Source organism: Myodes glareolus, chromosome 25 (genome assembly GCF_982192425.1).
Source record: "Myodes glareolus chromosome 25, mMyoGla1.1, whole genome shotgun sequence".
Lineage (NCBI taxonomy): Eukaryota > Metazoa > Chordata > Mammalia > Rodentia > Cricetidae > Myodes > Myodes glareolus.
In genome coordinates this window covers 39,163,263-39,191,192 of record NC_142050.1, presented here as the reverse complement: position 1 = coordinate 39,191,192, position 27,930 = coordinate 39,163,263, and the positions used below count along the sequence as shown (strand labels likewise).

At 38.3% G+C, this 27,930-nt stretch overlaps 1 protein-coding gene across 1 annotated transcript; it reads left to right on the top strand.

The window, feature by feature from the left end:
- Positions 1-10,222: 10,222 nt before the first annotated feature.
- LOC146889609 (cationic trypsin-3) lies at positions 10,223-14,797 on the top strand. The gene is made up of 5 exons (XM_085683960.2): positions 10,223-10,370; positions 11,911-12,073; positions 13,160-13,413; positions 13,923-14,059; positions 14,561-14,797. Exons 1-5 carry the CDS (start codon positions 10,331-10,333, stop codon positions 14,708-14,710), a joined length of 744 nt encoding a protein of 247 aa, XP_085540086.2. The 5' UTR covers positions 10,223-10,330; the 3' UTR covers positions 14,711-14,797.
- The last annotated feature ends 13,133 nt before the right edge of the window (positions 14,798-27,930 follow it).

Genomic DNA, 27,930 nt, shown 5'->3' with positions numbered 1-27,930 from the left:
AACCACAGACAGAAGCTGCTGTCTCAGCATTAGAGGAACTGCCCTGAATTATGTCATGAAAGACTCCTCCCTGCTATGTTCTGGCTGCCAAACTTGTTGACAGTATTCAAGGTTACTGATTGTAAGGAACTAAGGGGACATGGGGCAAACTAAAAATAAGTCATTTTTCTTTAAAAATACAAGATGCATGTTTTTGTGATAGCATGCGTGAATTTCGTAGCTGGACAGCCAGCCCTAATGTGAAGCAGCTTTAAAAATCACACTGCATGATATACAGACTGTTGCAATCAATAAGGCATAGATTCCTGTCTTCAGAGCTGGGAGGTCATTCAGGAAAGGAACGGTTAAGAGAACATCATTTGGAGGAGAGGTTTTCTGCCAAACCCTAGAATCTAGCCAGTCTTGTATTCTACATCAGTATCTCTCTGTTTGGGGCAGAGGTAGAGGTTTGCAAGAGATCTCTCCATAGCACAGACTAGCCTGGGATTCACTATAAATCCCAAGGCAACTTCAAACTCAGAACAGCCTCCCAAATCTGGGAGTTACCAGCCTGAGCCACCATACCTAGCGGTTTTCTCTAACAGATTCTGGTTTCTAAGAACTACTTCAACTACTGCCGAAGAGCCAAAATCTAAGCTTGCTTGCTCTGGTTGGCAAGCTGCTTCCCAGCATCAAGAAGCCAGTTTAAAGGCACTTCTAAGATTTCTAGCTTCTATACAGAGAGAGAAATGTGTCTTTGCTGGGTTAGTAGCTGACTTAACTCACCTGTTAACTGACTTAGAAACCACACGCTCCAGCCACCTCAAGCCTATGGTGACCACATGCTATTGTGACTGGTGTCCTGATCCTGTGATCCCAAGGTACAGTAATCAGAATAAACACTCAGTAACTCTAAGAACCGAGTTTTTCTCCTTCAACACCAGACGTATATAACCTGCATGATTTAGGAGGTCTTCTGGTTCCCCGAGGAGAAAAGATAGATGATCCTTGGCAGTAAAGTTATAGATGAAACTTGATGAAACTTACTGGTCCAATAGAGTAAGGAAACACTGTACTAGGCCCTGGATTTGGAGCTTAAACACAAAATTTTGTCTGAGTGGAACTTAAAATTAGTTGAAGAAACGGACAGAGAAATCAAAATTCTCATCTGAAGAACAATTAAATGAAGCACAATTAATAAAAACTCAAGATCAGAAATTGGGGTTCAACCTGAAGATCCGAATAGCAAATCAGCCAGCCGCTGGCTCTTGCCTCAACCTCAGACCAAAATGGTGACCCTGTCTCTAGGTATCTCAGAATGAGACTGTGTGTTGAGAGCTGTTTCTTGCCAGTTTATAATTTTCTCTAGGGCTGGAATTAAAGACGTGCACCACCGTAATTAATGGCATGCACCAACTGGTTTCTATGGCAACTAGTATGGCTACTGGTATTAAGGTGTGTGTTACCATGACATGGTCTGTAAGGCTGACCAGTGGGACTGTTTAACTCTCAGATCTTCAGGCAGTCTTTATTTATTAAAATACAATTGAAATGCCACTGCACTCAGCAAAATCACAAAACCCAAAAAGCAATATAACTGGGTCTGTAACAAGGTAAAGAATGACAGCAGAGGGGCTGGAGAGATGGCTCAGTGGTTAAGACATTGCCTGCTCTTTCAAAGGTCCTGAGTTCAATTCCTGGCAACCACATGGTGGCTCACAACCATCTCTAATGAGGTCTGGTGCCCTCTTCTGGCCTGCAGACGTACACACAGAAAGAATGTTTATACATAATAAATAAATAAATAGATAGATAGATAAATAAATAAAAATAAACAAATAAATAAATAAATATAGAAAAGGATGACAGCAGATGAATGAAGGCATCTAAGAAGATTTGACAAAAGAAAAAGGAAGACAAGAGCATACAGAAGAAATTTCGGACTAGTTCCAAGAACAGGTAAAACTTGGGATGACCTTTGATGGGTAAGTAGAGGATTTACCAGGGGAAAAAAATGCAGCATAACCTCATTCAGCAATTATTCATCAACCAAATGCTATGTGCTGGGTTCACGCTCAAGCTGAGTCACAATAGTTAGCAAGTAAAACCTTGTAGCCTTGGGAAATTGACAACTGCTTGGGAAAAACACAATGTATATACATAGCTTCACACAAACAATGTTTAAGTGGAAGTTATCATAACAACAGGAAAGAAGGCCGTTGGGAAACCTCAGGAAGGGCAGAGTTTAGCTGGAGAATGAAAATGAGAGATGTTGAAATAATACGGAAATTGACAGAGTGTATATTGACCAGTGCTTTGAGAAGGCTCATTGTGGGGTAAACTCCTTTGCTGTGCCTCAGAATTCAGATCTGACCTAATCTCAGTGGAGCAGCTCAAAAAGATTTAAGTCTGGAGTTGCACGATCTGTCTGTTTCATATCTAGTTCACGGCTGTGGAGAATGCAGTGACAGAAACCAAATCCAGAAAGAGAAGAGTTTTAATAGCACTGTTTCAGTAACTCAGCAGAGAGAATGTGGTCCCAGAGAAAGCAAGACACAGGGGCTGGAGAGATGGCTCAGTGGTTAAGAGCATTGCTTGCTCTTCCAAAGGTCCTGAGTTCAATTCCCGGCAACCACATGGTGGCTCACAACTATCTGTAATGAAGTCTGGTGCCCTCTTCTGGCCTGCAGACATACACACAGACAGGATATTGTATACATAATAAATAAATAATTATTTTAAAAAAAAAGAAAGCAAGACACAGTGGTGACAAAGATGAATTATACAATGATAAACCAAGAGTCTTCAAGATGAGTGGAGAATTCCAAGTTTGATATTTGACTGCACATTATGTGCAAAATGAATTGCAAAGTGAGAGACTTTCATGTTTCAAGTCTGAGCACCTTCCTTCCTCTCTCCCTCCCTTACTTTATCCTCTCCTTACTCCTTCCTTCCCTTCCCCTCCCTCTCTCATTCCCTCTTTTGCTCTCTTCCTTCTTCCTCTTTCTTTCCCTGGCTTCCTCCCTTCCTCTCTTTATTCTTGCTACAAACTTTAAACCGTTATTTTAACAGTAGAATTTAAAATAACTTCAACTTCCTATATCATTTCTATAATACTATAGTTCTATTTAAGTTTTCCATGTGAGTAGGTGCTATATTTTAAAAATGCTTAAAAGAGTTGGTGGGAGGAGTTAAAAATTTAGGATAGGAGGATGTTTCCATGTCACTGCTTTTTAGGGCTGGATACTTTAGAGTTGGTCTCCTAAACACAAGCTATGAAATAAAGCACACTCTTCACCTGCCCCCTTTCCTTCTCACCTATGAATGGTGACAGTGAAGGCTACAAGACTGCCAGAGTCTAGACTCATTACAAGAACACCTGCCCCTACTGTGTCCTGTGTCCTTGACTGTTAGATATAACTCGTATCTTGGGCAAACATAATAACCACTGCACTACAGAAACCTGCTCACCTATGTGTTTAGCAGACAGAGGGTGTAGCTGCAGGCTTGCTCAGCTCCTATGGGGCTGCATCCACTGCCACCTGCAGGCTTCCTCCTTGGCTGCAGGCTTCTCATGTTGGAGAAGGTCCAGGCAGGCAGGTGCAGGGATGAATTATGACTCAGCCCTCATGAATAACTTGTTCATCATCTACTCTCCTTCGAGGTAAATGTCCCCATTCTTCTCTTAAAGTGACCCTTTTCCAATTATCTGAATATCTATTCTTTGTCTTGACTTTCCTTGAAACCCCATCTTTTAAACAACTTTAGGTTCTTCCTCTTTGCATGTACCCAGCTCTCTAGTCTACTACTTGTGGTATTTTCTTTATCGTGACACATTTTGTGAAGTGTCTAGTGCACCTTCTAGATGCTAAGAGTTTGAAAAATGGAATGCTCTACTCACCGTGTCGGGTTTTGCATCAACCCCCCATCTGACAAAGTTATCTTCCAGTCCATTAAGAGCCATAACCTTGTCCTTGAACCATTTATCTGCTATCAGGTTCTGGTGGGGAGGAACAGAATCAGCCTTCCAGTAGGAAAGCAAGGCTTGGCTCCTTAGTGGGAGCCTTGTGCTCTCCTCTTTGCTGGAAGCCTCAGTGTGAGAAGAGATGAGAGACTGAACAGCTTGTAAGTGCAAGGAAGATTATCAAGTGTCCCCAACACAAACAATGGAGAGGCATGACCTTACCATGATCAAGTTAGTCACACCCACCCAGTGTGACACCATCACCGTCCTACTTCAAAGTGAAGCCTCAAATGCTAACCTCAGTTTGAGGAAGTACCCAGTCTCTGTCAGTGAGTGACCACTAGAAAAGTCAAAGTACAGTGAACACCTTGATAACTGAGGATGAGGGCTGTGCAGGCAAATTGTCTGCTTGTGGACTGCTTGGTGGTATGGAACAAAAATGTATTGGGACTCACTCAATTCTATTCCCTCCAAAGTTACTTTACAGCAGGGGAAAAAACATAGTACTTTATATTTCATTTATTTGACCTTAAGGATTAAATAAACATAGGACAGTAAGTCCTCAAGAAGCATTGTTGTATGTATGTGTATATGGTGTACATACATGTGTATATAAGTACACATGTGTGTACAGGTATGATGCATGTGTGTCGAAGCTAGAAGTAGATGCCAGCTGCCTTCTTCAATCATACTCCCTGTTAGCTTTTGAGGTAGGGTCACATGTTCAACCCAGAGCTCATGGATTCAGCAGTCTAGATAGCCAGCTTCCCCAGGGATCATGTCTTTTCTGCCCAAGGACAGAAAGGTCACCATGCCTATCCAGTTTCACGTTGCTTCTTGGAGTCTAAACTCTAGGCTTCATGCTTTCTCTCAAGTACTTTATTTACTACTGAGCCATTCCCCCTAGTTTTATTACTGTTATTTTTTTGCTTGTTTCTGAAATCTGAAATAATCCCAAATTCCAATATTTTAAAATGTTTTCATTTTTACTTTTATGTATATATGACTTGGAATCATGTGAGAGGGCATAGTCAAAATACCAGCAAAAGACAGGCCTAGGGGCTCATGCCCCTAACACCAACAGAGCAAGGCAGGCAATCTTTGGAAGTTCCAAGCCAGCAAGGGCTGCACAATGAGACACTACATCAGACAAATGAAAAATCAAAGAAATGACCAACTTCCAGTTGATGACATTGTTAGCACCCCAAAAATTTTGACTTTGGGGCCAGGGAGATGGCTCAATGTTTAAGAGCACTGGCTGCTCCTCCAAAGAACCCAGGTTTGAGTCCCAACTCCCACACGGTGGCTCACAAACATCTGTAATTCCAGCTCTAAGAAATCCAGTGCACTCTTCTGGATTCCTCTGGTACCAGATGTGCATGGAATACATAGACAGTTATTCAAGAAAAACACCCATGAATATTTTATAAACACCTTATATAAATATTATGAATATGTAACATTTTTAAAAAATGCAACCCATAAAATGAAGGTTAGTGTATTAATGTAGGTTAGAGTGATGGAACTTGAAGACAGTCACAGGAAAAGAACAGATTTTCTGGAATTACTGGTGTGTTCAACATTTTGTTGTGGATATTTTTTGTAAAAATTATATGTAATTTTTTGTAAAAAAATTATATGTAATCTGCATTGTTGGTTCTTACCCTGTATCATTGCTTTTTCTGGTTTTGTTTGTTTTAAACAGGATCTCACTAACTGTCATAGAACTTGTTGTGTAGACCAGGCTGGCCTCAAACTCACAGAAATCTGCCTACCTGTGCCTTTGGGGAGCTAGGTTTAAAGGAGTATGCCACCATGTTCATTCTTGTGTCTTGTCTTTTTGTCTATCTATTTCACTTCCGTTTCTGTCCCCATTTCTGTTTCTCTCTTAATCTCACTGTCCTCTGATAGAATGAGTTCACTTCATTAAATCTCCACCTATTTATCCTATTTCAATTTGCAAATTGTCTTATGGTAGGGCTGGGTTTCTGGTATGTACTCCTTAAATCTTGTGTGATAAAACTAAGAATTTCTTTTAGTATGTTTGTGGGTTGGACATAGAAGCTGATCACACACTGGAGAGGCATCTTTGAAGTGAATTCTTAGAGATAATTGGTATTTTAAAGGCATAACATGTGGAGCAAAAATCATTCTAATTTGTCTGATTTATCCATTATTCTCCATGAGAAGCTCATTTATTCATGAGGATACTGAAGTCTAGATATGAAACTGCTGGTGATGGAGCAAGCACAGGAACTCTGATGTCCAAATTGAAATGTTCTTTCACAAGATTTTCTTCCTCATATTTTTATGTGTACTCTATTTCTCTCACTCTTCCCTACACTAGTCTCTTTTGCGAACCTCCCAGATGTAGCACCTGCTCAGCCATCCTCTTCTTCCTCTCTCCATAAACATGATCTAAAGAGAAAACCAAGATGTTTTCCCTGAGGCTACTACCTTTATTTCAGATCATTGCCACCTCTAAAACTAAAATAACATCCATTCCATTTTAAATCCAGATAAAGTTATTTAAATGGTTTCTGTCTTACCTTTATGGCAGACTAAGCAAGTTCCTGCCTGTGCAAAGTGTATGGCTTGAAATCTCAATGCTTAAAAATGAAGCTTTATTAAAGCATAGATATAATCAATCATTTTCATATTTCACATGACTGTATCTGTGCAACAGTACAGTAGCCTTGACAGAGACATCAACTGCAACAACTAAAAATTTTTCAATTGAACCTTATATTTAAAAAAGTCCTTGCAAATAGTTTTGTGGTGAGAATTCCAAGTAGCAAGAGTAGAAATTCCCTAAACAAGTATTCCATCCTTGAATAGAGTCCCATGAACTAGGACTCAGGTTCCCCCAAAAGAACTTTCTGTACTCTACCAGTGATGGCCTGCATGTGGCAAAGAATAGAAATGTTGCTAAGGGTGTACCCACAGCTGGGCACCCAGGTGAATTTTTAGAAGCACTTGCTCTGTGATCTATTTTCTGTATTTTTACTGTTCTGTTTTCTAATATTCACATATTAGATGTTTTATAAAGCTTTTTCTGAAGGAGATTAATTTAATTTGGAATTTTCCATATGCATTAGAGTTAAGAGGAAACATTCCTTCCCAGTAATGAATGACATATTATCCAGGAAAGTAGCTAGAGAAGCTAAAGAAAAATCCAATGAGAGTCAGTGGAGCAAATGAACATGCAATGCCTTCAATGGCTGATTCTTCTTGTTCCTGCCAATGAGAAAGTCACTATATTTATTTGAGCTCAGACAGCCCCCAGTTTACACTCAGCAAGCCGAGACTTTCAAGGTCACAATGTCACATGCATGAGAAAGACAGGTAACAAACACAGACTAATTAAATACAAATAGAGACGTCTGGGTTGGTCATATGCTTGAATTCCCCATAGCTCATCCCTGGTGCTTTGAACAGGATGAGGAAGAATGCCCTCAGACCATATAGCAAAATCAGTGACAGTTATAAATGAGAATTCACTGATATCATTGGGCACTGATATAATTTTACACAAAGAGTACAAAAGAATATATATATTATTATGGAGTCAAGAAACTTGAAACTCCATTAGCTATAAAACATCAAGGAATACTTCACACAAATTCAGAAGTTCATAAAAACCTCGTGACACTCTTATAAGCCTAAGATTCTATAGATTATATCAGGATGCATTTTTTTCCAGATTTGTTCAACCACTGTACATAAATGATTACATAAATTATGCATATCTATATACAGACATATATAAATTATACACACTTATATTCATGCGTATATGTCTCTATAAAACCATATTTTAATCCAGTTATCTTAGTGTCCTGACTATCTTGGGGCGTCTATACCATTTCCACTCACAGACAACCATCACAGAAGCCACCATTGTTGTTCCTGAGCTCTCCAGTTTCTGGACCTAACATCCTATGCTAAGCATAGTATTTCAAATATGGTATACTCATCATTATTAGCCTTCAACTTGAATTTAGATAGTATGAACAGGATCAATTCCTTTAAAAGTGACCATTTATTTTAATATCAAACACTTTTGTAAGAAGAAATTAAGAAAAAAAGAGGTTTGGGTGCTGGAAAGATGGTTAAGATATTAAAGTACATACTGTTCTTGTAGAGAACCCAAGGGATGTTCCCAGAACCCACATCCTGTGGTTCACAAATGCTTTTAACTCCAGCTCAAGAAGGTTCAGCATCCCCTTTTACTCTCTGTGGATACCACACTCAAATTCATACATATTCTGATACACACACATACAAATAATTAAAGACAAAATACTTTTTCTAAAAGAAAAAGAGTCTATTCAACTCTCAAAATGTAGCAGAGTTTACACACTGTACTCAGTGGTCTGCATGCACATAGATGTAGAAATATTACTAGAATGACCAAAGGCCTGAGATGAGAACTTGATGTTTTCCTATATGTCCACTACCTCTTTTTGATGACTAAATCATTCTCATATCATTTAAGCAGACCCATGTTCTATTGTCTTGTTTTGCAGGGAGAAACTGTGAAAATTATATATCCACCCATACTCTTACCCTCCTGTCTGGAAGCCTCTATTCTTTCCCTCTCGGAAGGAGTGAACATAATAAAGAACACGTAGGCTCACCGGGTGAAGCACTAGGAACACAGTGGTACATGAGCCAGTTATTAAAAGAAGTCCATCTTTCCTATAGACCTAGGTCTCAGATGAGAGTCTGGGGAAGTTCTGAGGGTGATATGGGATGGTACAGCTTCCAGCATTGTCACGGGAATCAGCAGCAGATCACTGAAGAGTAAGGAGATGCCCCTCATTCTGGCCACTGCTCCTTCTCATACTTTTTAAAGTTTTTCTGATTCTTGGGAATCAGTTAATGGCCACTTTCTACCTTGGACTCTATTTAAACCATTCACTTTGAGTATCTATATTGACCCAACACTTAAAGCCTTTTCTTTGACAATAGCAGTGGATATAAAATCTTGTCTTTTTCTTTCCTCCCCCTCATCTGAAATTCTCAAGTGGGGACAACTTTGCTAGGAGAAGACACGGGAATTTGTTAAAGGTTGTCACAACTGCAAGAAAGAGGAAGTGAGTGCTCTTTGAACCTTAAGATTCTGCTAAACACCCTATTGGATGCACAGAAGAGTTTCCCACAAAAAAGAGGCCCCCCAATATCAAGAATGTCAAAGTTGAGAATCTGTCTTCGGTTAATACAGTACTTTGTCACAGTATCAGACAGATAAATTAAAAGAGGAAAGATTAACAGCTTGAGGTTTGAAATGTGGGGAAAAGATGTGACAGAGCAGAGCCATTTATGTCATTGCAAGCCAGGCAGCAAAGAGGAGAATTCAGACACTCTACTGATTTTTGCCTTTCCTAACATCCTTTTCACTCAGCTTGGGCCTCCAACCCAGCAATGAAGCCACCTACATTCAAGGGAGGAATTAGCACTCAGTTAATCATCTCTGGAAATGGCACCATACACAGAGCAAGGGTGTGCCCCTTCAAATTCCTAGACAATTCAAAATCCTATTGTATGAAGATTAGACATCCCAGCTAAGTTGTTCTCCTAGCAGCAAAATTTTAAAACTCACCCAAGAATGATAATTTTACATAGCGAGTCCTTTCTCTAAACAAATGTGGGTAGGGGTTGGTAGGTTAGCTTAGTGGTAGAACATGTGTTTTCTGGTTTGGCATGAGTGAGGCCCTGGGTTCAACTCCCAATACTGCATGGGAGAAAACTTTGCCTGGCTCTTGAGGATGGATTCCTCCATTAATTCTGATAATTCCTGTTTTAAAAATGCAATTATTGAGAAAAATTATGACTCCCTTAAAAATCACTTGATAGTTCATCCTGTTTTCTTCATGTTTGAAATACGGTATTACCTGATTCTGCCAGGAGTCTACCTTGAAATTTATAGATCAGATTGCTAGCAACGGAAACTTAGTGTGAATATAGAAGATTAGAATGACCCTAGAACAAGGGTCACTATGAGTGATTACCAAATAGCAAATGGCGTGAGAAGGATCACAGTTCCGGGGAGTCTTTGAGAAAAACGTTCACATTTGAAATGCCAGAGTACCTAAGTTTATATCTGAGGATCTGAAAACCTGAAGTCTGTCTTGTGACCTTACTCTTACTCATTTTTCTACTATGGTGAAATGCTCCCACCAGGTGAGTTGGTTTCTTACATTCCCACAACCTTTGGAAGGAAAGGGTTGCTGTTTGGATAACTGAATTCTAAATTTAGATCTCCGAGGTTCCAATGAAAAAGCTTTCCAGGAACCTATGGTCATGGGCATTAACAAAAGCCCTGGGGTTATAAATAGCCATGGAGGCAAGCCTTCGTCCTATCTACAGACACAGTGAGCTACCATGAAAACCTTCATCTTCCTTGCCTTCCTCGGAGCTGCTGGTGAGTCCCTTCGATGAACAAATCAGTAAGAATTATTCATGCACCAAAATTAGTACTTTGTGTCCTGGAATGGAGGGTTTGTATATCGGAGGCTTAAAATGTTGGAGCAACATTGTGCAGTGGATGTATTTATGGATAATTAAAGTTTGCTTGCATTGAAAGATCATGTTTCAGCATAGGTAGCATAAATAAGCAGACTGTCTTTAACTTCCAGGTAGAGTCCATGAATTAGGAGGTAAAGAACATAACAAAGGAAGTATTCCTCTCTGTAATACTGATATTAATATTAACAGTAATTGAAGCTGGAGGGATGGCTCTCTGTTTGGGTACATGTACTGCTCTTCCAGAGAATGTGAGTTCAGTTCCCATTATTGATATCAGCAAGCTCACAAACATCCATGTCGCTATCTCCAGAAAGGGAAGGGGAAGTGTCTGACTACCTCAGACACTTGCATTCACATGCACAAGTCCCACCCCTATGTTTAAAAATAGAGTATTTTTTCTAAAAAGAAGGGTAATCTGTGCTCCTTGAAGACAGTGTAAATATCAAGTCTGTGCTTCCTGAACACTGAAAGGCTGATTTTATTTTATTTTTCATGGAAAGAAACTTATGGGCTACTATACACTCATATTTACTGATAAATTCTTTCTTATTTGAATCAATATGTCATTCAAATGATTACACATTGGGACATGACCACTTCTAAGTTAGTCTTAGCAACTTATTAATTTTCCACAGGGCAAGGGTGGTATTTTGGACTTAACCCAAGACTTAGTACATGCCAGGAAAATATTCACCAGCTACAACATATATATGACCCTCCATTTTATTTTTAACTTTCATAGAGTTTTGCTAAATTATTCAGTCTACCTTAGAGTATATCCTGTACCCTACAGAGGCCTTAAGCTCGTCTCAGCCTCCAATATACGCCTGGGCCAAATGCAAGAATGTCACTAAAATTTTAGCACTGAATGTAACACTAGAGTCTCCAAAACTTAGAGGTATAAAGTAGATGTATTTTTCAACACTCCTGGAAATATCTTACCTAAAAAAATTACTCAATTCATAAAAATAAAGGAAGATTCTAGAACTGTAACAAATCTTGGTGGCAGTGGATCCTACTACACAATACAGGAGCACACATTGCAAAGGTTGTTGGCATAAACGAAAAGCTTAGGGGAGGCAATCCTGTAATGTTTGGTGAAATTGTTTATAAAAATTTAGGTGATAAGCAACACAAGAGATAAGAAGAACAGAAACATTAAATGAGTGTTTTTTTCTAAACTAGAATGCTCTAGGGTTGCTCCTTAAGTTTTCCTTGTTTCCTCATGGAGACAGGCATGCCATGCCAACAACTCGCCATCGGTCAAGATTAACACAAAGCTATCCATTTGTATGACTTCCCAGCAGGGTTCTGCTTTAAAAAATCCTTCAAAGAAACCATCATCTCCTGATTATATGAGATAGAAAACCAAAACAAGTGTAAAGCAGACATTCTATGGTGGTTTCATTTACAAGAACATCCAACTTTCTTCTTAGTTGCTCTCCCCATAAATGATGACGATGACAAGATTGTTGGAGGTTACACCTGCCAGAAGAATTCTCTCCCCTACCAGGTGTCCCTGAATGTTGGCTACCACTCATGTGGTGGCTCCCTCATCAATTCCCAGTGGGTTGTTTCAGCAGCTCACTGCTACAGCTCGTAAGTGACCAATGTCCACATTTCTATGCTCTAAAGTCATGTTTTTCTTTAGGGTTTTCAGAGCATAATTAGGCAGCATGCAAAGCTGTGCGGGATGATGAAAGCATTCAGATATTAGACTCCAGAGATGGCTCAGTGGCTAGGAGCACGTGTTGCTCTTCCAGAGGGCCTGAGCTCGATTCTCAGCACCCACATCTGATGGTTAACAATCACATGTAACTCCAGTGCCAGGTGATCTGGTGCCTTCTTCCTGACTCCATGGGCACCTGCATTCACACATACACATATCCACACACAGACATACACATATAATTAAAAATAAAAATAAATATTTTTTTAAAAAATCAGCTGCTAAGAGCTTGATTCTATCACAACAACTTTATGATCTGTTGAGAAACATTTATGTGGAGTTTTGCTTCAGAACTCACTACTATCTTCCTATGTGATGATACTCAAGGCCAGAAGTGGAACAGTAGTTAATAAAGTATGTGTTCAGATGGTGAATCACTACATAGCTCTAACAAAGGGAAAAGGGCATGTGGAGATAAAACCCACTGAATTTTAAGTACAGTATTAAAAACACACATCCATGATTCTGTTCCCATAACATTGCTCTCCTTTTCAGTCAAGCACGGTGGCTCACACCTTTAATCCCAGCATTCCTTTTCTGATTCTTGCTTCATCATGCTATGTATTTCTATTTGTCTCAATATCTCAAATTCTTGTGTATTTTGTATATCTGAAATTCTTGGAAATTATAACCAGTGGAAACATGGCAAATGCCAACCAATTTTTGTCAATTAACTGTTCATCTCCAACAATTTAGTAGGGGTGTTTCTTCCCATCTTATATATTGTATTTTAATGGATACTGAACTCTGAGTCTGTACTAGCAGAGACACTTTTGCAAGAAATTCTCTAAGTTGTAAGTAGCAAGGGAGTGCACAATGCACAAGGGTATAAAGTCACCTGTATGAATAGATGCTCAAACAGGCTGGTATTTGTATTTATTGTTGTGTTTGGGAAATTGGGAAGAAGGGGTAAAATTGAAGAAGGATATTTTTAAAATGCTAATCTTTACATCCAGTCGAATCCAGGTGCGCCTGGGAGAGCACAACATTGATGTATTTGAGGGTGGAGAGCAATTCATTGATGCGGCTAAAATCATCTGCCACCCTAAGTACAATAAAAAGACCTATGATAATGACATCATGTTGATTAAGCTGAAATCATCTGCTGCTCTCAACTCTCGAGTGTCCACTGTCTCTCTGCCAAGTTCCTGTCCATCATCTGGCACTAAGTGTCTTGTGTCTGGCTGGGGCAACACCCGGAGCAGTGGCAGTAAGTATCACTGGGACTTGATTTCCATGTGTGAGAAGACTAAAGATGAAAGGCGTGTTGGAAGCAAGGAAGTCCAAATTACCACTCAAGCGAAGGTTCTCTGAAGGTAGATTTAGATGCAGGCAGTCTTAAAATGCACAAATTAGAGTGAAGAAAATACTTGTGCTGAGACCAAACAGTAGACACAACAAAAAATGAACTATTAGAAAAACTCCAGGTGTTCAGCTGAAATGGGGGGATGTAAGTAGACAAATGCTGAAGGTTTTGGTGTTCCTTTAAGTACGTGCCTGTTGAGAGCTGTGCACAACAATGCTTATCCCAGATTTTTTTAAATTGCTGTTGTGAATTGAATAAAATTACTTAGCAAACTTTCTAAGACTCTGTTCTCCAAAATTACAAGTCATGGGGAATTAAAAGACCGAGAAAGTGTTAAGAAAGAGGAAGAAGGTTGGGAATGATGTTTCCAAGAGCACTGGATAATCTTCCATTTCTATTCTTGTGTCTGACAGCCAAAATGCCTTCACTCCTTCAGTGTCTTGATGTCCCTGTCCTCTCTGACAGTTCTTGCAAAAGTTCCTACCCAGGCAAGATCACCAGTAACATGTTCTGCTTGGGCTTCCTGGCGGGCGGGAAGGACTCCTGCCAGGTGAGTTTATTTGTGGTTGTTCTTACTCATTCTCTCTCTCTTCACTTACTTCTGCTTTTCTGGAAAAAAAAAAGAGCATTAACAACATCTCTGAGACTGTTGATGATGGATGAGGAGTAGATTTGGAATAAACTGTAAACTGTCTCTGCGATACTGATGATTAAGACTAAATATATAAATGATATAGAGAAATTACTATAAACATTTCACCTGAGTATGTACTTTACCTTTGAAAAGGAGAAGATCTTTTGAGAAAGGATTCAGTCTCCCCAGTTCTCACATTGTCATGAATTGATAGGCTGACAAGGGAAGAGGTGGGTCTGTAAGAAGGAAGTTATAGAATATTGGCATACTAAGAAGACTGTGGCTTGAGTTTCTGGGTGTAGAGAAGCTATTTCATGGAGAACCAATGAAAATGACCTAAGATCATGGAATAAAGCTCAGAGTCTATCCTCTCATGTAGATACATGTGAGAGTTCTTTTATTTTCTTTGTTATTCAGGGTGACTCTGGTGGCCCTGTGGTCTGCAATGGAAAGCTCCAAGGTGTTGTTTCCTGGGGCGATGGCTGTGCATTGAAAGGGAAACCCGGTGTCTACACCAAGGTCTGCAAGTATGTGAGCTGGATTCAACAGACTATCGCTGCCAACTAAACACCTTTATCTCTTCACAAGCCATCTCTCTGTAGTCAGATTCACCTTGCTTCTATCCCCCATCACAATAAAAACATTTTCTTATTACCACGTCTGTTCATGTATGGTTCTTGCTTGATAATGATGAACTTTCTCCTGAGACTTACTGCAAAATGAGAAAAAGTACAGAGAGTTGGATTATTTTATGAAGATGATTGGGAAGGTCATTTAATATCTCGTTCAAATATCATTTGGTAATTTATTAATCTATCTGATAAAGCTTATTTGAATATTTGGCTATAATACACACTCTTATGGACCAAAGTGGTAGAACTAATGTTGCCTCTTTCTTTCTATACTATATTCCCTCTTTTTACCTTCAGAAAGAGATCACTGAATCTAATCTCTATTGTTTAGCTATCTCCCTGACCATGATCAGGGACAATTTGTAATAAACCCCTCTAAACTATGGCAAACATACATAACCTACCAAATGACCAAAATCAACCACCCAACCTCTTTGGAATGTGGACATAGGATTCTCTAGTGTGTTTCCTGTTGTTTGTGGGCGACAATGTCTTTATGGAACCTGGGGAAACTGGTATAATGATCAAGTTCTGGAAAAACTAGCCATAACATTTGTTACTCAATCTCTGTGTAATGGGAAAGCTAAAGGCTTATTTGTACCCTGGATAACTCAGTTTGTAGAGCATAAGACTTTTAATCTAGGATTATGTTTTTGTGCCCCATGTTGGGAACCATATATAGGCAGACTTGATTTTGGATTGAGAGATTAAAAAAACAACAAGGAGACTTACTAATTATTAAAGATCTGGCTTAGGCTTCTTTCTAACTAGCTCTTATAACTTAAATTAACACATTTCTATTAATCTACATGCTTACCTCTCCACTTCTATATCTTGCTTCCTCTGTATCCTGCTGGCAACTCCCCCTTTTTTCTCAGATGTCTCTGAACTACACAATCACAATACCTTAATCAAGATTAAAAAATACATATACATATAATATAACTGACCTTAAATTTATATCAAAAAGCAAAATTTATACCAATGTAAATTATTCATATCGATATCATATCCCCCTTTAAATGCAAAAGAACAGGACTTGATCATAATTCAAAATTTTCTTTAGGTCCCCATAAGATTATTAGCACCTCCAACCAGCAGGAAGTAGCCTGGAATACTACACCCACATTCCCCCAAAATGGACTATGGATATTTTCCTTTGTTTAAAAAAAAAGAGGGGGAAGTAGTGTGGGAAAATTGTCTGTATTTTGTCAATATTGTTTTAAATAAACACTGATTGGCCAGGCAGGAAGTATAGGTGGATCAACCAGACAGAAAGTAGAGGTAGGGTGATGAGAAAAGGAGAATTCTAAGAAGGAGGAAACCCATTCCTCACAGTCCTGCCCAGACCACCAAAAAAGGAAAAAGGTACCAAGCCATGTGGCTAACATAGATAAGAATAATGGATTAATATAAGTTACAAGAGTTAATAAGAAGCCTGAGCTAATGGGCCAATCAGTTTATAAGTTATGGAGACCTCTGTGTGATTTTCTTTGGGACTTGCCGGCTGTGGGAACTGGGCAGAACAGAAACTCCAACAAGCAGGACTTCTTGTTATATCATTGGATGTTATATGGAGTACTGAAAATTCTGATTCTTTGCATTCTGAGTGTTACAAAGTGCTGAGTCTTCTTTCCCAACAGTTTCCCACCACGATATACTACACAAAGATATAAAGCCAACTACTGTTAGACTCAATCCTCTCAAACCAAGAGACCATGACATTCATTCCTCCCTTAAGTTGCTATGTCAAGTAATCTTCACAGAGTTACAAAATTTAACCACCCCATGTCTTATGGCTTCTCTGATGCATGCACAAGTTCTTGAGACAGTGTCTTAAGCTAACATGAAACGACCCATATAGTAGTTATTTTTTCTTTTTACTCTATGGCAAATAATGATGCTATAATTGATGACAGAGGGCAACTTGATAGATATTTAGGATTAGAAGTTTATAATCCAAGGCTATGTAACTACGATTATAATTCTCAAATATAAACTTTTAATTCCTTTCTTAATTAATTTCTATCAGGCAAATAGCTACACTAGTGTCTCACAGAAGAAAGAATAGTAATAGTTCTCTAATAATTTGAGTATTTGTGGGAAGAGAGTTGAGAGGTAATTGAAGTAGAAAAGGCTGTGCAGCCTGGTTATTACTCAAAGTCTACACACAGTTTATAGTGAGAATTGTGAACAAAGGGAAGATTAGAATTGTACAAAGTATGTTTGTTCATGGTTTCAATTGTCCAGAAACTACTGCAGTCATAGACCAGAGGATAATGTTCCTTCTCAAGGTGGAAGAAGTACTTGTTGTGTAAGCAGTGGCATTGCACTTGTGAAGGATCCAAATGTTACAGAGTTATTGGAAATTTGCATCTAGATGGTTAGGAAAAGCCTGGCCTTTTAACCACCGTGTAGAAAGATCAGATTCCATTAAGGTAGTTTGTGAGAGGTCTCCATGTGAAGCTGTGCTAGAAGTTAAAATTACAATGAATATCAAGAGTTTTAGAGTTGCCAGGAATATGGGTCATCTGCTGAGAAATGCTAGTAGGTTGGAGTTATGCCTGCCTAGGAGAGAATGTGCCCACAGAGGTGGACTATCTACATCTCTTGGAACTCAGATGATGCCAGCACATACCTCAGACACTTCACAAAGATCATCATGACTTAAGGTTTACTTTTCAGAGTCATGTTTTTACATTGGTTCATTCTTTCCTTTCTATTCTGTGCCTCCCATTTGGCATGGAAATGTATTTCTTGAACCATTGCATATTGGATGTATGTGAAGCTTTGTGAATTTGTGGGAAGTTCATAGGCAGCTGGGCTTTGTGACTCAGAGGGTATTTGGGACTTGGACTTTTGATCACTTGGAACTGCTATGAGAATCAGGCACAATGAGAAATTTACTTCTGTTTTGAAGCTGGGTCCTGTGATTTCTTGTTGTTGTTGTGGCAGCCTGAGCTACCTAAGTGAAGATGCTCTGAGTATACATTATTTTTTTCTTTTCCTCAAGCCCATTGTGTCCATCATTGCCATTGATCCCTCCAAAGAATCCCCAGAAGCATCTGTTGGATCTGCTATAAAAATCATTTAGTTTGGTGAGCCATGAACAAATGGTGATTGGAGGTAAGCAGGTGAAAAAATGTGGTTGTGTCTCACTTTCAAGACTGATATGAACACATAGATGATAACTCAGTAACCAGGGAAACATGACAGATGAGGAGTTCACCCACATGCTTAAAATCTCCGTGTTTTATAAATGTTTTTGAACGTTGATTTAATTCATATGCAGTCTGTATTTGTGTGACAGCTTGGGTGAGCTGAAGTGACTGAGAAGCCAAAATTTAGAAGAAAAATATATTTAAAAATATTATTCAGGGGCTTTAGAAATGGCTCAGAGATAAACACCATACAATATTCTTGCATAAGCTCAGAGTTTGGTTTTGAGCAACAATGTCAAATAGCTCTTAAAATAGTGTTCCTGCAGTACAAAGATAACCAATACTTTTTTGTTCTACAGACATGTTGCTTACATGCATGGGCCTCCATGAAGGCTCAAATATATATGTAACTAGAAACAAATTTTTAAATTTCTTTTCTTCAGTTTTCAGTACCAAAGCACCATAGAGATTCTCGGCTTTTAAAAGATTAAGAAAAAAAATAAGGAAGACACTGCACTGTGTCTTAGGCAAGGATCCAGGCATCAAGACAGCTCATGATGAATTTAAGTTTGTCAAGAAAATACTAGAATAATTAGGTTATTTGTAATAAGTGCAATATTATGCTATCGATCTTAAGTTATAAATATATAAACTGCCATGAAGCAATTCTAAACAGGTGTGTATGGTATCAACATATTAAAACAAAATGTATCATACTTGTTAAAACATCATTAGTAATTATCATGCAAAAATATACTGATAATCGCTGTAGCTACTATTCCTCACACACCATAGAAGGACGTGAACAAATCCTTATTGCTAGATGAATGCTTCATTATTTACAATTCTCTCAACTCTCAGACATTGTTCTCATTTACCAACAAGTTTTCAGAAAGTGCCAAATAATAGGATGCAAGAATGAAATGCTCACAGAGATGGAGCAGGAGAAAATATATTTATTCTGACTTCATTTCAGGAGGAGGAAGAAAGAGAAAAGAATAAGGAACACATTATTAATGAAAGGGAAGAGAATTCAGCTGGCAGCCATGGTCTCCCAAATCCAGCTCAGGTAGTCGTGGACCTTGGTATAGACACCAAGCTTGCCTCTCAGTGCACAGCCTGTACCCCAGGAGACCATGCCCTGGATCTCTCCATCGCAGATGACAGGGGGACCAGAGTTCCCCTGGTCACAAAGTAGGGACCATTACCATATGCTTATGCAGATGTGAGAAAATGGACTCCAAGATGGTTCTTTATCATAAGGCTGGCACAGTTGGTATTGACACCCTGGAAAGCAAGGCAGACTCCCTGCATATCTAAAGGTAGTTTTTCTATTCTGGCCCATCCTTTCTCTATAACCTTGACTTTTCTAATTGGCATATAATGTCAGGAAAGCCCGAGTATTTTGGTTATTACTTCCCATTTTCCTTGGTTTCTTGGCAGAATGGTAATATCCTATAAAGTAGCTTCTCTGACATTTTCTTTCATGTGATTTTATACACCATCTTATGTACATATTTGACTCTTGAGCCAACTATTAATATCACAATGAGAAGACCTATTTGTGTTTTCATCATAGGTTTTTGTCATCTCACATGAAATCTCCCAGACAAATTTGCAGGCTTCTCAGCCAATAGAAATACACAGAAGAGAAAAGAGAGAAAGTAATTTTTTGAGCAAGAGTAAAAGAATATTCACTTCACAGGAGTCCTTTACACCCTCCAGGAAGCCAAGGCAGAATATGTTGCTGGTGATCTTGCTGATGTAGGAATTTTTGCATGAACTGGAAGAAAAGACAGGGGCTTCCAGACACTGAAATATCTGGGTATTTGCTGGGTATTTGCCTGTTGTGAGCAAAACTGGAAGAACACTCAGTATCTTCCATGAAAACTCTGTTTTTTTTTTCAATTTGACAAACGTTTTGATGAAAAATACTTTTGTTTCATAAGTTTTTCTTCATTAGTTTTAACTAACCAGCTGTTCTTTTTATGACAATATCATCATTGACTTCAGATTTCAAATACTGGGACAAAGTTTCCTACAAGAGGGAGATAACTTAGGGAAAACAAATACTTGGGTAACTTTTCTATTTGTCTCTTGAGATTTTATTACTTTCACATCCCTGATTACACCACTTTAAATACCTCAGCATCTTTCCAATAGCTTATTCTTATTGTGTTTGCCACATTGTCTCAGGAAAGTCATCTTTTGGACTTCAGTGTATTCCAGGATCACCCATTTTGAAACGTTTGAGAGTATGACTAAGGATCCCTGTTGAGCTGTTTATCTTACAAGCTCAAAGTTCAGAGTATCGTCTTCTTAGAGCATCCAGTTCTATAAAGTCTATAAAGTTAAGGTAGCATCCTGTCCTACCACCAATGTGCAGGATAGAGGGTTCCTTTGTATATGTCCTGTCAGTAGAGATTCACAAAGGACCATTCCCTAAGACGTGGAAGGGGAGAACTTTTGGGCCTTAGAATACAGGAATTTAATTATTATTCTCTTATCATCCCTTCTATCAGTGGACTGCAGACAGTACCCACTGTTCACTGTTGAGGGAGAGGCTGGAGAGATGGCTCAGCCATTAAAGGCAAGGCTCATACTGAAGTCCAAGGCCATCATTCAAGGATACCTGGTAAGGAATGCAATTCTTCAGACAGTTGTAGTCTCCAATGATCTTGTCATCATCATCACTAGCAGGGAGAGCAACTGTGGAAGAATTAGAACAAGAAGTCTTGCCTCAAAATTAGTCTTCTACATGAAGTTTGTGCAAACCTTTCAGAAAAGGCATGTGTCCTCCTGTTGAGGAAAATGTGGGTGTAGTGTTTTAAAATGTACAATTTTTTTTAAAATTTCAGCATACACTCTTTTGAAATCACTGCTAATAGAATCTAAATTTGTAAAAGTCATTTTCATACATTCATAATATGTCTGTCTGTCTGTTTGCCTCTCTTTCTCTCACTCACTCGCTCTGTGTGTTTGTGTGTGTATACTGTGTATGGAGCATAGTGTTCCCGTGGAGAACATAAACAACTTCTAACAAACCACTCTATCTGTTTACTGTATGGGGTCCCAGTATCTATCCTGAAATCTAAAGCTTTGGGGCAAGTGCATTCCTATAGGGAACCATTTTTCTGTAGACGAAATTTCTGTCTCACCCAGTCCCACAGTTGTTCAGTCACAAAGAGGCTTATATTAATTATAAACAGTTTGGCCTATTAGTTTAAAGCTTAAACTTAATATTAACTACCATTTACAACTTAAACTAAGTCATAATTCTTGTCTATGTGTAGCCACGTGGCTTGGTACCTTTTCTCAGTAAGGCATTCTCATCTTACTTCCCCTGCATCTGGCTGATAACTGTATCTCCTTTCCTCTTCCCAGAATCTTCTAGTCTGCTTTCCCTGCCTATACTTCCTGCCTGGCTACTGGTCAATCAGTGTTTTATTAAATGAATATGAGTGACAAATCTTTACAGTGAACAAGATTATTATCCCACAGCAATTTTCTAGCTCAGGTACTTCAATTTATTTTTTGGTCTTCTTTATACCTAACACAAACAAATTATTCATTGAGTTAATTTATTAGGTACAGTTTGTATACATCATTTAGTCACCATCCTATGCTTTTCTTCCTAAAAGCTTCCTTTTATTCCAGCTATCTACTGTACACATATCAATCCATTTAGCAATTTTTGAAAATAATATTTTTATTATTCATACTAAATCTCATATATTTAAATAATTTTTATTATTGATATAAGCCCCCCAAATTCCTTATAATTAGAAAGACATTAAAACATCTCTAAACCATGCATTCCAATATCTTCCAAACATTAGAGAATTTACTAAATCAAAACCCATTTAAAATTGTATAATTTTGCTTTAAATTCAGTTGTATTATCCAAGAAGAAGAAAGTTTTCTGTTGTTCACTAATGAGTGATATTATAATAAAAGACAGATTTCACTGGTAAACATTTTTTGAGACACAGCCCAAGCTTTTATACATGGATAAAATCTTTTCTGATTACGATAACTCTGTTAAGTCAGCAGACTTTGAAGTTCCATGGAATCAGGATTTAGTGTTCTGACCTTCTTCTTGGAGCAGATAATGACTCCAGTTATTTAATACTGCTTCACAACGAAGGGAAGACACATATATGTGTCATGTGCCCCATCCTTTCTTTTCTTGACTAACCCATAGAACACATGAATGCAGTAAATAATGTTGCTTGGTCACCTTTAGCTATTTTCCCTTGGAGTAGATACTCAAAATGACGTATACTGTTTTTCCACCCACAAAGCACAAACTTACATGAATATTAGATGATTAGTAAAATGTTCTTTGAAAGACTCACCAGGAAAGCAAGGAAAGTGAATATCTTCAGGGCTTCTCCATTTGACTGGAGTAGACACTAGGATGAAGGCATTTCACTCACAGCCATTGTAGACCCCTAGTTTTGGTTTCAACTGATAGGACTAGAGTGCCAAAAAAAGTGATATCATTGAACACACCAGAAACTAAATTTAGAGTTCTGTTCTGTAATGGATGAAAGGTGATTCGGCACCAAGTTTCCATATCCTCCTCTCCCCAGTTTTCCATAAAGATAATGGGAATGGAACCAACAGCCACAGCTGGCGACAATACATCCTGTAGTGGGAAATACACTGTAGAAAGATCAAAGGACAGAGTTCAAGTTCCAGACTTTTAGACAAAATTTTTAAGAAACCAGTTCTCTTAAGAGTGTGTCTTGTTTAGAAGGACAGCCTTAAGCTCATCACCTCCTGTGTTTAATGAATATAGGGTCTTTTATAAGTGTATACCTTTTCTTAAGGTTTATCTGAGTTGCCACTTTGATATTATCTTCCTATTGTTAGAAACAACTGGTTTCTATGAATAGAAAACTTATTATTAGTTTAAATTATGCTATTTAGAAAATAGGAACTTAAAGTATGAAAATAGTTTCACCTACATGTATTTTATTAGCAATATTTCTCCTCTCTGTTACTACAATTATACAGGAACTGAGGAGTTTTATTCTGGATTCTGGACTGAGGGTATAGTTCATCATAAGCCATGAAAGGAGTTTACAGCTGATGGTTTACAATTGTGTGTGTTCACGATCTCATTTGGTCCGATCAGGAAGCAGTGATAGCAAAAGAGGGGGAACTAATCATACCCTTCATAGCCTTTCTCCCACACATCTAGGATTGCTAGTACTGGAGGATTTGGAGCCTGATCCATCCATTTTCTGTAATCCGTCTAGGCTCTCAGTGGTGGTAGTTGAAAATCAACCAAAACATAAAAAATCTAGGGCCGATAACCAACCTGTAACCAACCTGTAATTCCTGAAAGATGCCATGGGTCAATTGCAGCTTAGAGCTTCTGGGAGTGACCACCATGACTGGTCTAACCTGAGGCCCACATCATGCAAGGGAGCCCATATCTGACACTGCTTAGATCTCCAGGATCCAAAAGTTGGATGCTCAGAGTTCTAGGATATAACCAAACAAAACTACCAAAAAAAGGGTATAGATGATTCTTAATGATATTCTACTATGTTATTAGGATGGGGGCTTAGCTCAACGGTCATCAGTGAGGCTTCCTCTTGCAGATGTGTTGAGAGCAGTTACAAAGACTCACAGCCGAATACAAGGTGGAGGTTCAGGAACTCTGCAAAAGAGGAGGAGGAAGGAGTGTAGGAAAAAGAAGGGTTGCGGGTACCAGAATACATGAGTAAATTAAGAATGAGTTAAGCAGGATTTATAAGGGCTCACAAAGTGTGAAACACCAAACTGGGACCGTGGATGCTGTTATCATGCTGTGATTCTTTAGCTTGAAACTTTTATGGATTCCTAACAATGGGAAGGGGTGCATCTGACTCTTTTGTCTGTTCATGAAAAATTTTATCTTACTGGGTTGCCTTATCCAGCCTTTATATGATGATATATACCTATCCTTATGGCATTTTGTTATGCATAGCTGAATTGATATACCCTGGGAGAACTGATCTTTTCTTCAGGGAAACAGATGAGGAGTGGATCAGGAAAAGAGGTGAAGGGGCACTCAGAGAAGGGGATAGAGGAAAGACTGTGGCTGATATGTAATATATTAGAGAAAAACAAAAAAAGGAAGAATAAATGAAGAGTGCCTCTAGGCATATGACTCAATATCAGCCACCTAGGAAATTTTCTTTAAGTATGTTTTTATTATATTTAGGTTGTAAAAAGTTTCTAACAGGAGTCATGTGATTCTAGGCATATCTGAGTTGTTGGCAACATTTGAGGTCATTCATTTGATGATGGTTTGCAAATGTGCAGAATGCAAGCAGTACAATTCCATCAGTGCTTCTGAGCAAATTTGAAAAGAAAACCTTGGGGTCTTAACAAGCATGCGGGTTCATAATACTTGAAGGAATCCATAAAGAGCATGACTTTTTCTTCTGTGATGGTGAAAATTAAAACCAGTACTTATTATAGAAACTTGGAAATGCTAGGACCAAGGAATATAAGACCAGAACTTCAAAGTTTTGAGTAGACACAAATCAAAAGAGACACCATGTTCAAATGGGATAAAGATGGTGGGTCTGCAGATCTAATAGTCATATCAAGATACCATAAATCATTGGTACTGACTTGGTGCTTCAGTACTTACTGTTTTCCATTATAACTATTGTTCTTACTTGTAATCTATTCCTTTCATGCTTTGGTCTTGCTCCTTTTGTTATAATCCAATTTGTGCATTGGTTATTGGAAGTATGTATTGTAATTTTAAACTTGAAGGAACTCACAATGAAGAGCCTTCCTTGAGTCTTGGCATGCACTGTTATTTGTTTCATTGAAATTAAGCCCAAGTTGGCCTCAAGTCTTCTACATCTGAGGCTATCCTTGAAAGACTGGTTTTTCTGACTTTATTGACACTACAAGTATGTGTCATGTTCTCCTCTACAGAAAATTTGTGTATATACTACCTTTCTAGTATTAAACTTTGAGGAATTCATTAAAGTGGTCTAAATACATTTTTCCTTATGAAACAGCCACGGACTTTTGGGTGCCAGCTTCAGAAAGTTGTGAATCACATATGGAATGTACCTCGCAGTCTTGTATGTTGAACAATTCTTTCACAGTTTATGGGGCTACTTTGGGAGGCTGTGTAGAGTTGGAGAAAGTGGCATATGAGGTCATGACTTTCTATGTTACATCTGGTTCTAATTCTTTATTTTCTCCCTGTCATGAAGTCATGAGTCACCCTGCCAGTGGTTTCTACCACCATGGTTTACTGCCCAAGTATATGAAGCCAGATAATATTAGTCTCAATCCAATCAAACCAAGAACCCTGATACGTCTGTCTTTCCTTAAGCTGTTATGTCACATAATGTTCACAGATATACAAACATTCCTTGAGTTCAGCCCCAAATATGAAAAAATCACATTATAAAACTAAAGAAGGGCATACAAGATTATTATAAAATCAATCTTCATTTATCCAGTTACCATTCAAAAATAACCACCAAATGATAGGCATCCCCTAAAACTATTCATAAGTTAACTGAGATCCTACAGAAATGGTAGTTTTGAAGAGATTTAAGGAAGCAATAGCTTCATATGGTATTCATTCAACTTTTGTAAAATTGTTGTTAAACTGTCAGGCCACTCAGAACAGAATTATCCCATGTGATTGGCAAGATCTAGTTACAGCACTACTGAAAACTAATCCTCAGTTACAATAGAAAATGTGGTGGGGAGAGGATGCTAGATACATAGAACTGTGTACATAGAACTGTGAAGATATGGGAAAATAGATCCATATCTATCACCATGCACAAAACTCAAGTCCAAATGGATCAAAGACCTCAACATAAAGTCAGCCACAGTGACCCTCATAAAAGAGAAAGTGGGAAGTACACTTGAACACATTGGCATGGGAGACCACTTTCTAAATATAACCCCAGTAGCACAGACACTGAGAGAAACAATTAATAAATGGGACCTGCTAAAACTGAAAAGCTTCTGTAAAGCAAAGGACACAGTCAACAAGACAAAATGACAGCCTACCAATGGGAAAAGATCTTCAACAACCCAACATCAGATAGAGATCTGATCTAAAAAATATAAAAGAACTCAAGAAACTGTTCATCAAAAGAACAAATAATCCAATAAAAAAATGGAGTGCAGGCCTAAAGAGAGAACTCTCAACAGAGAAATCTAAAATAGCTGAAAGACACTTAAAGAAATGCTCAACATCCTTAGTCATCAGAGAAATGCAAATCAAAAACAACTCAGAGATTCCATCTTACACCTGTAAGAATGGCGAAGATAAAAAACACTGATGACAACTTATGCTGGAGAGGTTGTAGGGAAAAGGGAACACTCCTTCATTGCTGGTGGAGTGCAAGCTGGTACAACCCCTTTGTATGGCAGTGTGGTGATTTCTCCGAAAATTAGGAAACAACCTTCCTCAAGACCCAGCAATATCACTTTTGGGTGTATATCCAAAGGATACTCAATCGTGCCACAAGGACATATTCTCAACTATGTTCCTAGTAGCATTGTTTGTCATAGCCAGACCCTGGAAACAACCTAAATCCTCCTTGACCAAAAAAATGGATAAGGAACATGTGGTACATTAACACAATAGAGTCATACACAGTAGAAAAAAATAATGACATCTTGAAATTTGCAGGCAAAATGGATGGAGCTAAAAAAAAAACATATTGAGTGAGGTAACCCAGACCCAGAAAGAAAAATATTATATGTGCTCACTCATAAGTGGTTTTTAGACATAGAGCAAAGAAAACCAGCCTACAATTCACAATCTCTGAGAACGCAGACAGCATTGAGGACCCTAAGAGAGACATACATAGATCTAATCTACATGGGAAGTAGAAAGGGATGATCTCCTGTGTAAATTGGGAGCATGGGGACCATGGGAGAGGGCTGAAGGCGAGGGGAGAGAATGGGGGTGAGAAGAGAAAGAATTCTGTATCAATCTGACAAGAACACAGACTGATTACACCAGTACTTGTGTGCTATTAGTAAATTACCCTACTTCTTTGGTCCTAATATTACTTTCTGCAATGAATTTAATAGGTACCTTGTAGACATTTCAGAAGACTAAGCTTATATAGAGAACATAGAACACCCTAATAGCATTACCCATGGAGAAAGCATTCCAGGATCTCCACTAAATGCATGATATGCAAATAGTAAAAATCTCACAAAGATTTTAATTTATTTCCATAAAAAATTAAAATTTAGTTTATAGTTATTCAAAGTAAAAGAATAGCATCACTAATTGTTAATAAAATAAACACAATACTATAATTAATTGTAATTATGTTGTTTTGTCACTAGGTGATTCTACAACGCATAAGCTGGCCTTGAACTTGTGATGACTCACAACCTCCCTGACTCTCAGGTTCAGAGACTAAAAATATGTGCCACCGTGCACATATTTTCCATGTATTGATTTTCTTTCTTATCCTAAGGTAACTAGGTCACTGCTTTTACAGATATTGAAACCCCGGGTAAGTGGGATTTCAACATCCCTTATACTTTGTAAGGTTTCGATTATTGAAAAGTAATTAGGTATCATTACTATGCTTTTTCTCTTAATCTACTATATTTTAAATACTGAAATGATAACTTGCACCAGTAAAACAAGCCGTCCCATTAATAATGACATTTACCATGATAAATCAGAACTTCTCTACGTCAAAGCAGCCAATATACCAAGTAATGTCATTATGATAACTTCTTGGAAAATTGTTCAAATGTCAGCAAATCAGCTATCAATATATTTGGCTGAGAATCTGGAAAGTTTAAGCTGTTACCTGTGACCTCATACCAACACATTTTTCCTTTTAGGAGGTCCAGTTCCAACCAGGTGGGTTCACCACTTCCATTCCCACAACTTTCTGGGGAAAAGTTAATTAAGTCTTGAATTATGCTCCACTTGTCACAGAATAGGATTCTAAATTTGGATTTGTGAGTT

Excerpts from the sequence above, each read along its gene's own strand:
- LOC146889609 (XM_085683960.2), top strand. The coding sequence starts at position 10,331 with ATGAAAACCTTCATCTTCCTTGCCTTCCTCGGAGCTGCTG. Across the intron at positions 10,371-11,910 it reads TGCCTTCCTCGGAGCTGCTG|TTGCTCTCCCCATAAATGAT; the intron begins GTGAGTCCCTTC and ends CTTTCTTCTTAG. Across the intron at positions 12,074-13,159 it reads GCAGCTCACTGCTACAGCTC|TCGAATCCAGGTGCGCCTGG; the intron begins GTAAGTGACCAA and ends CTTTACATCCAG.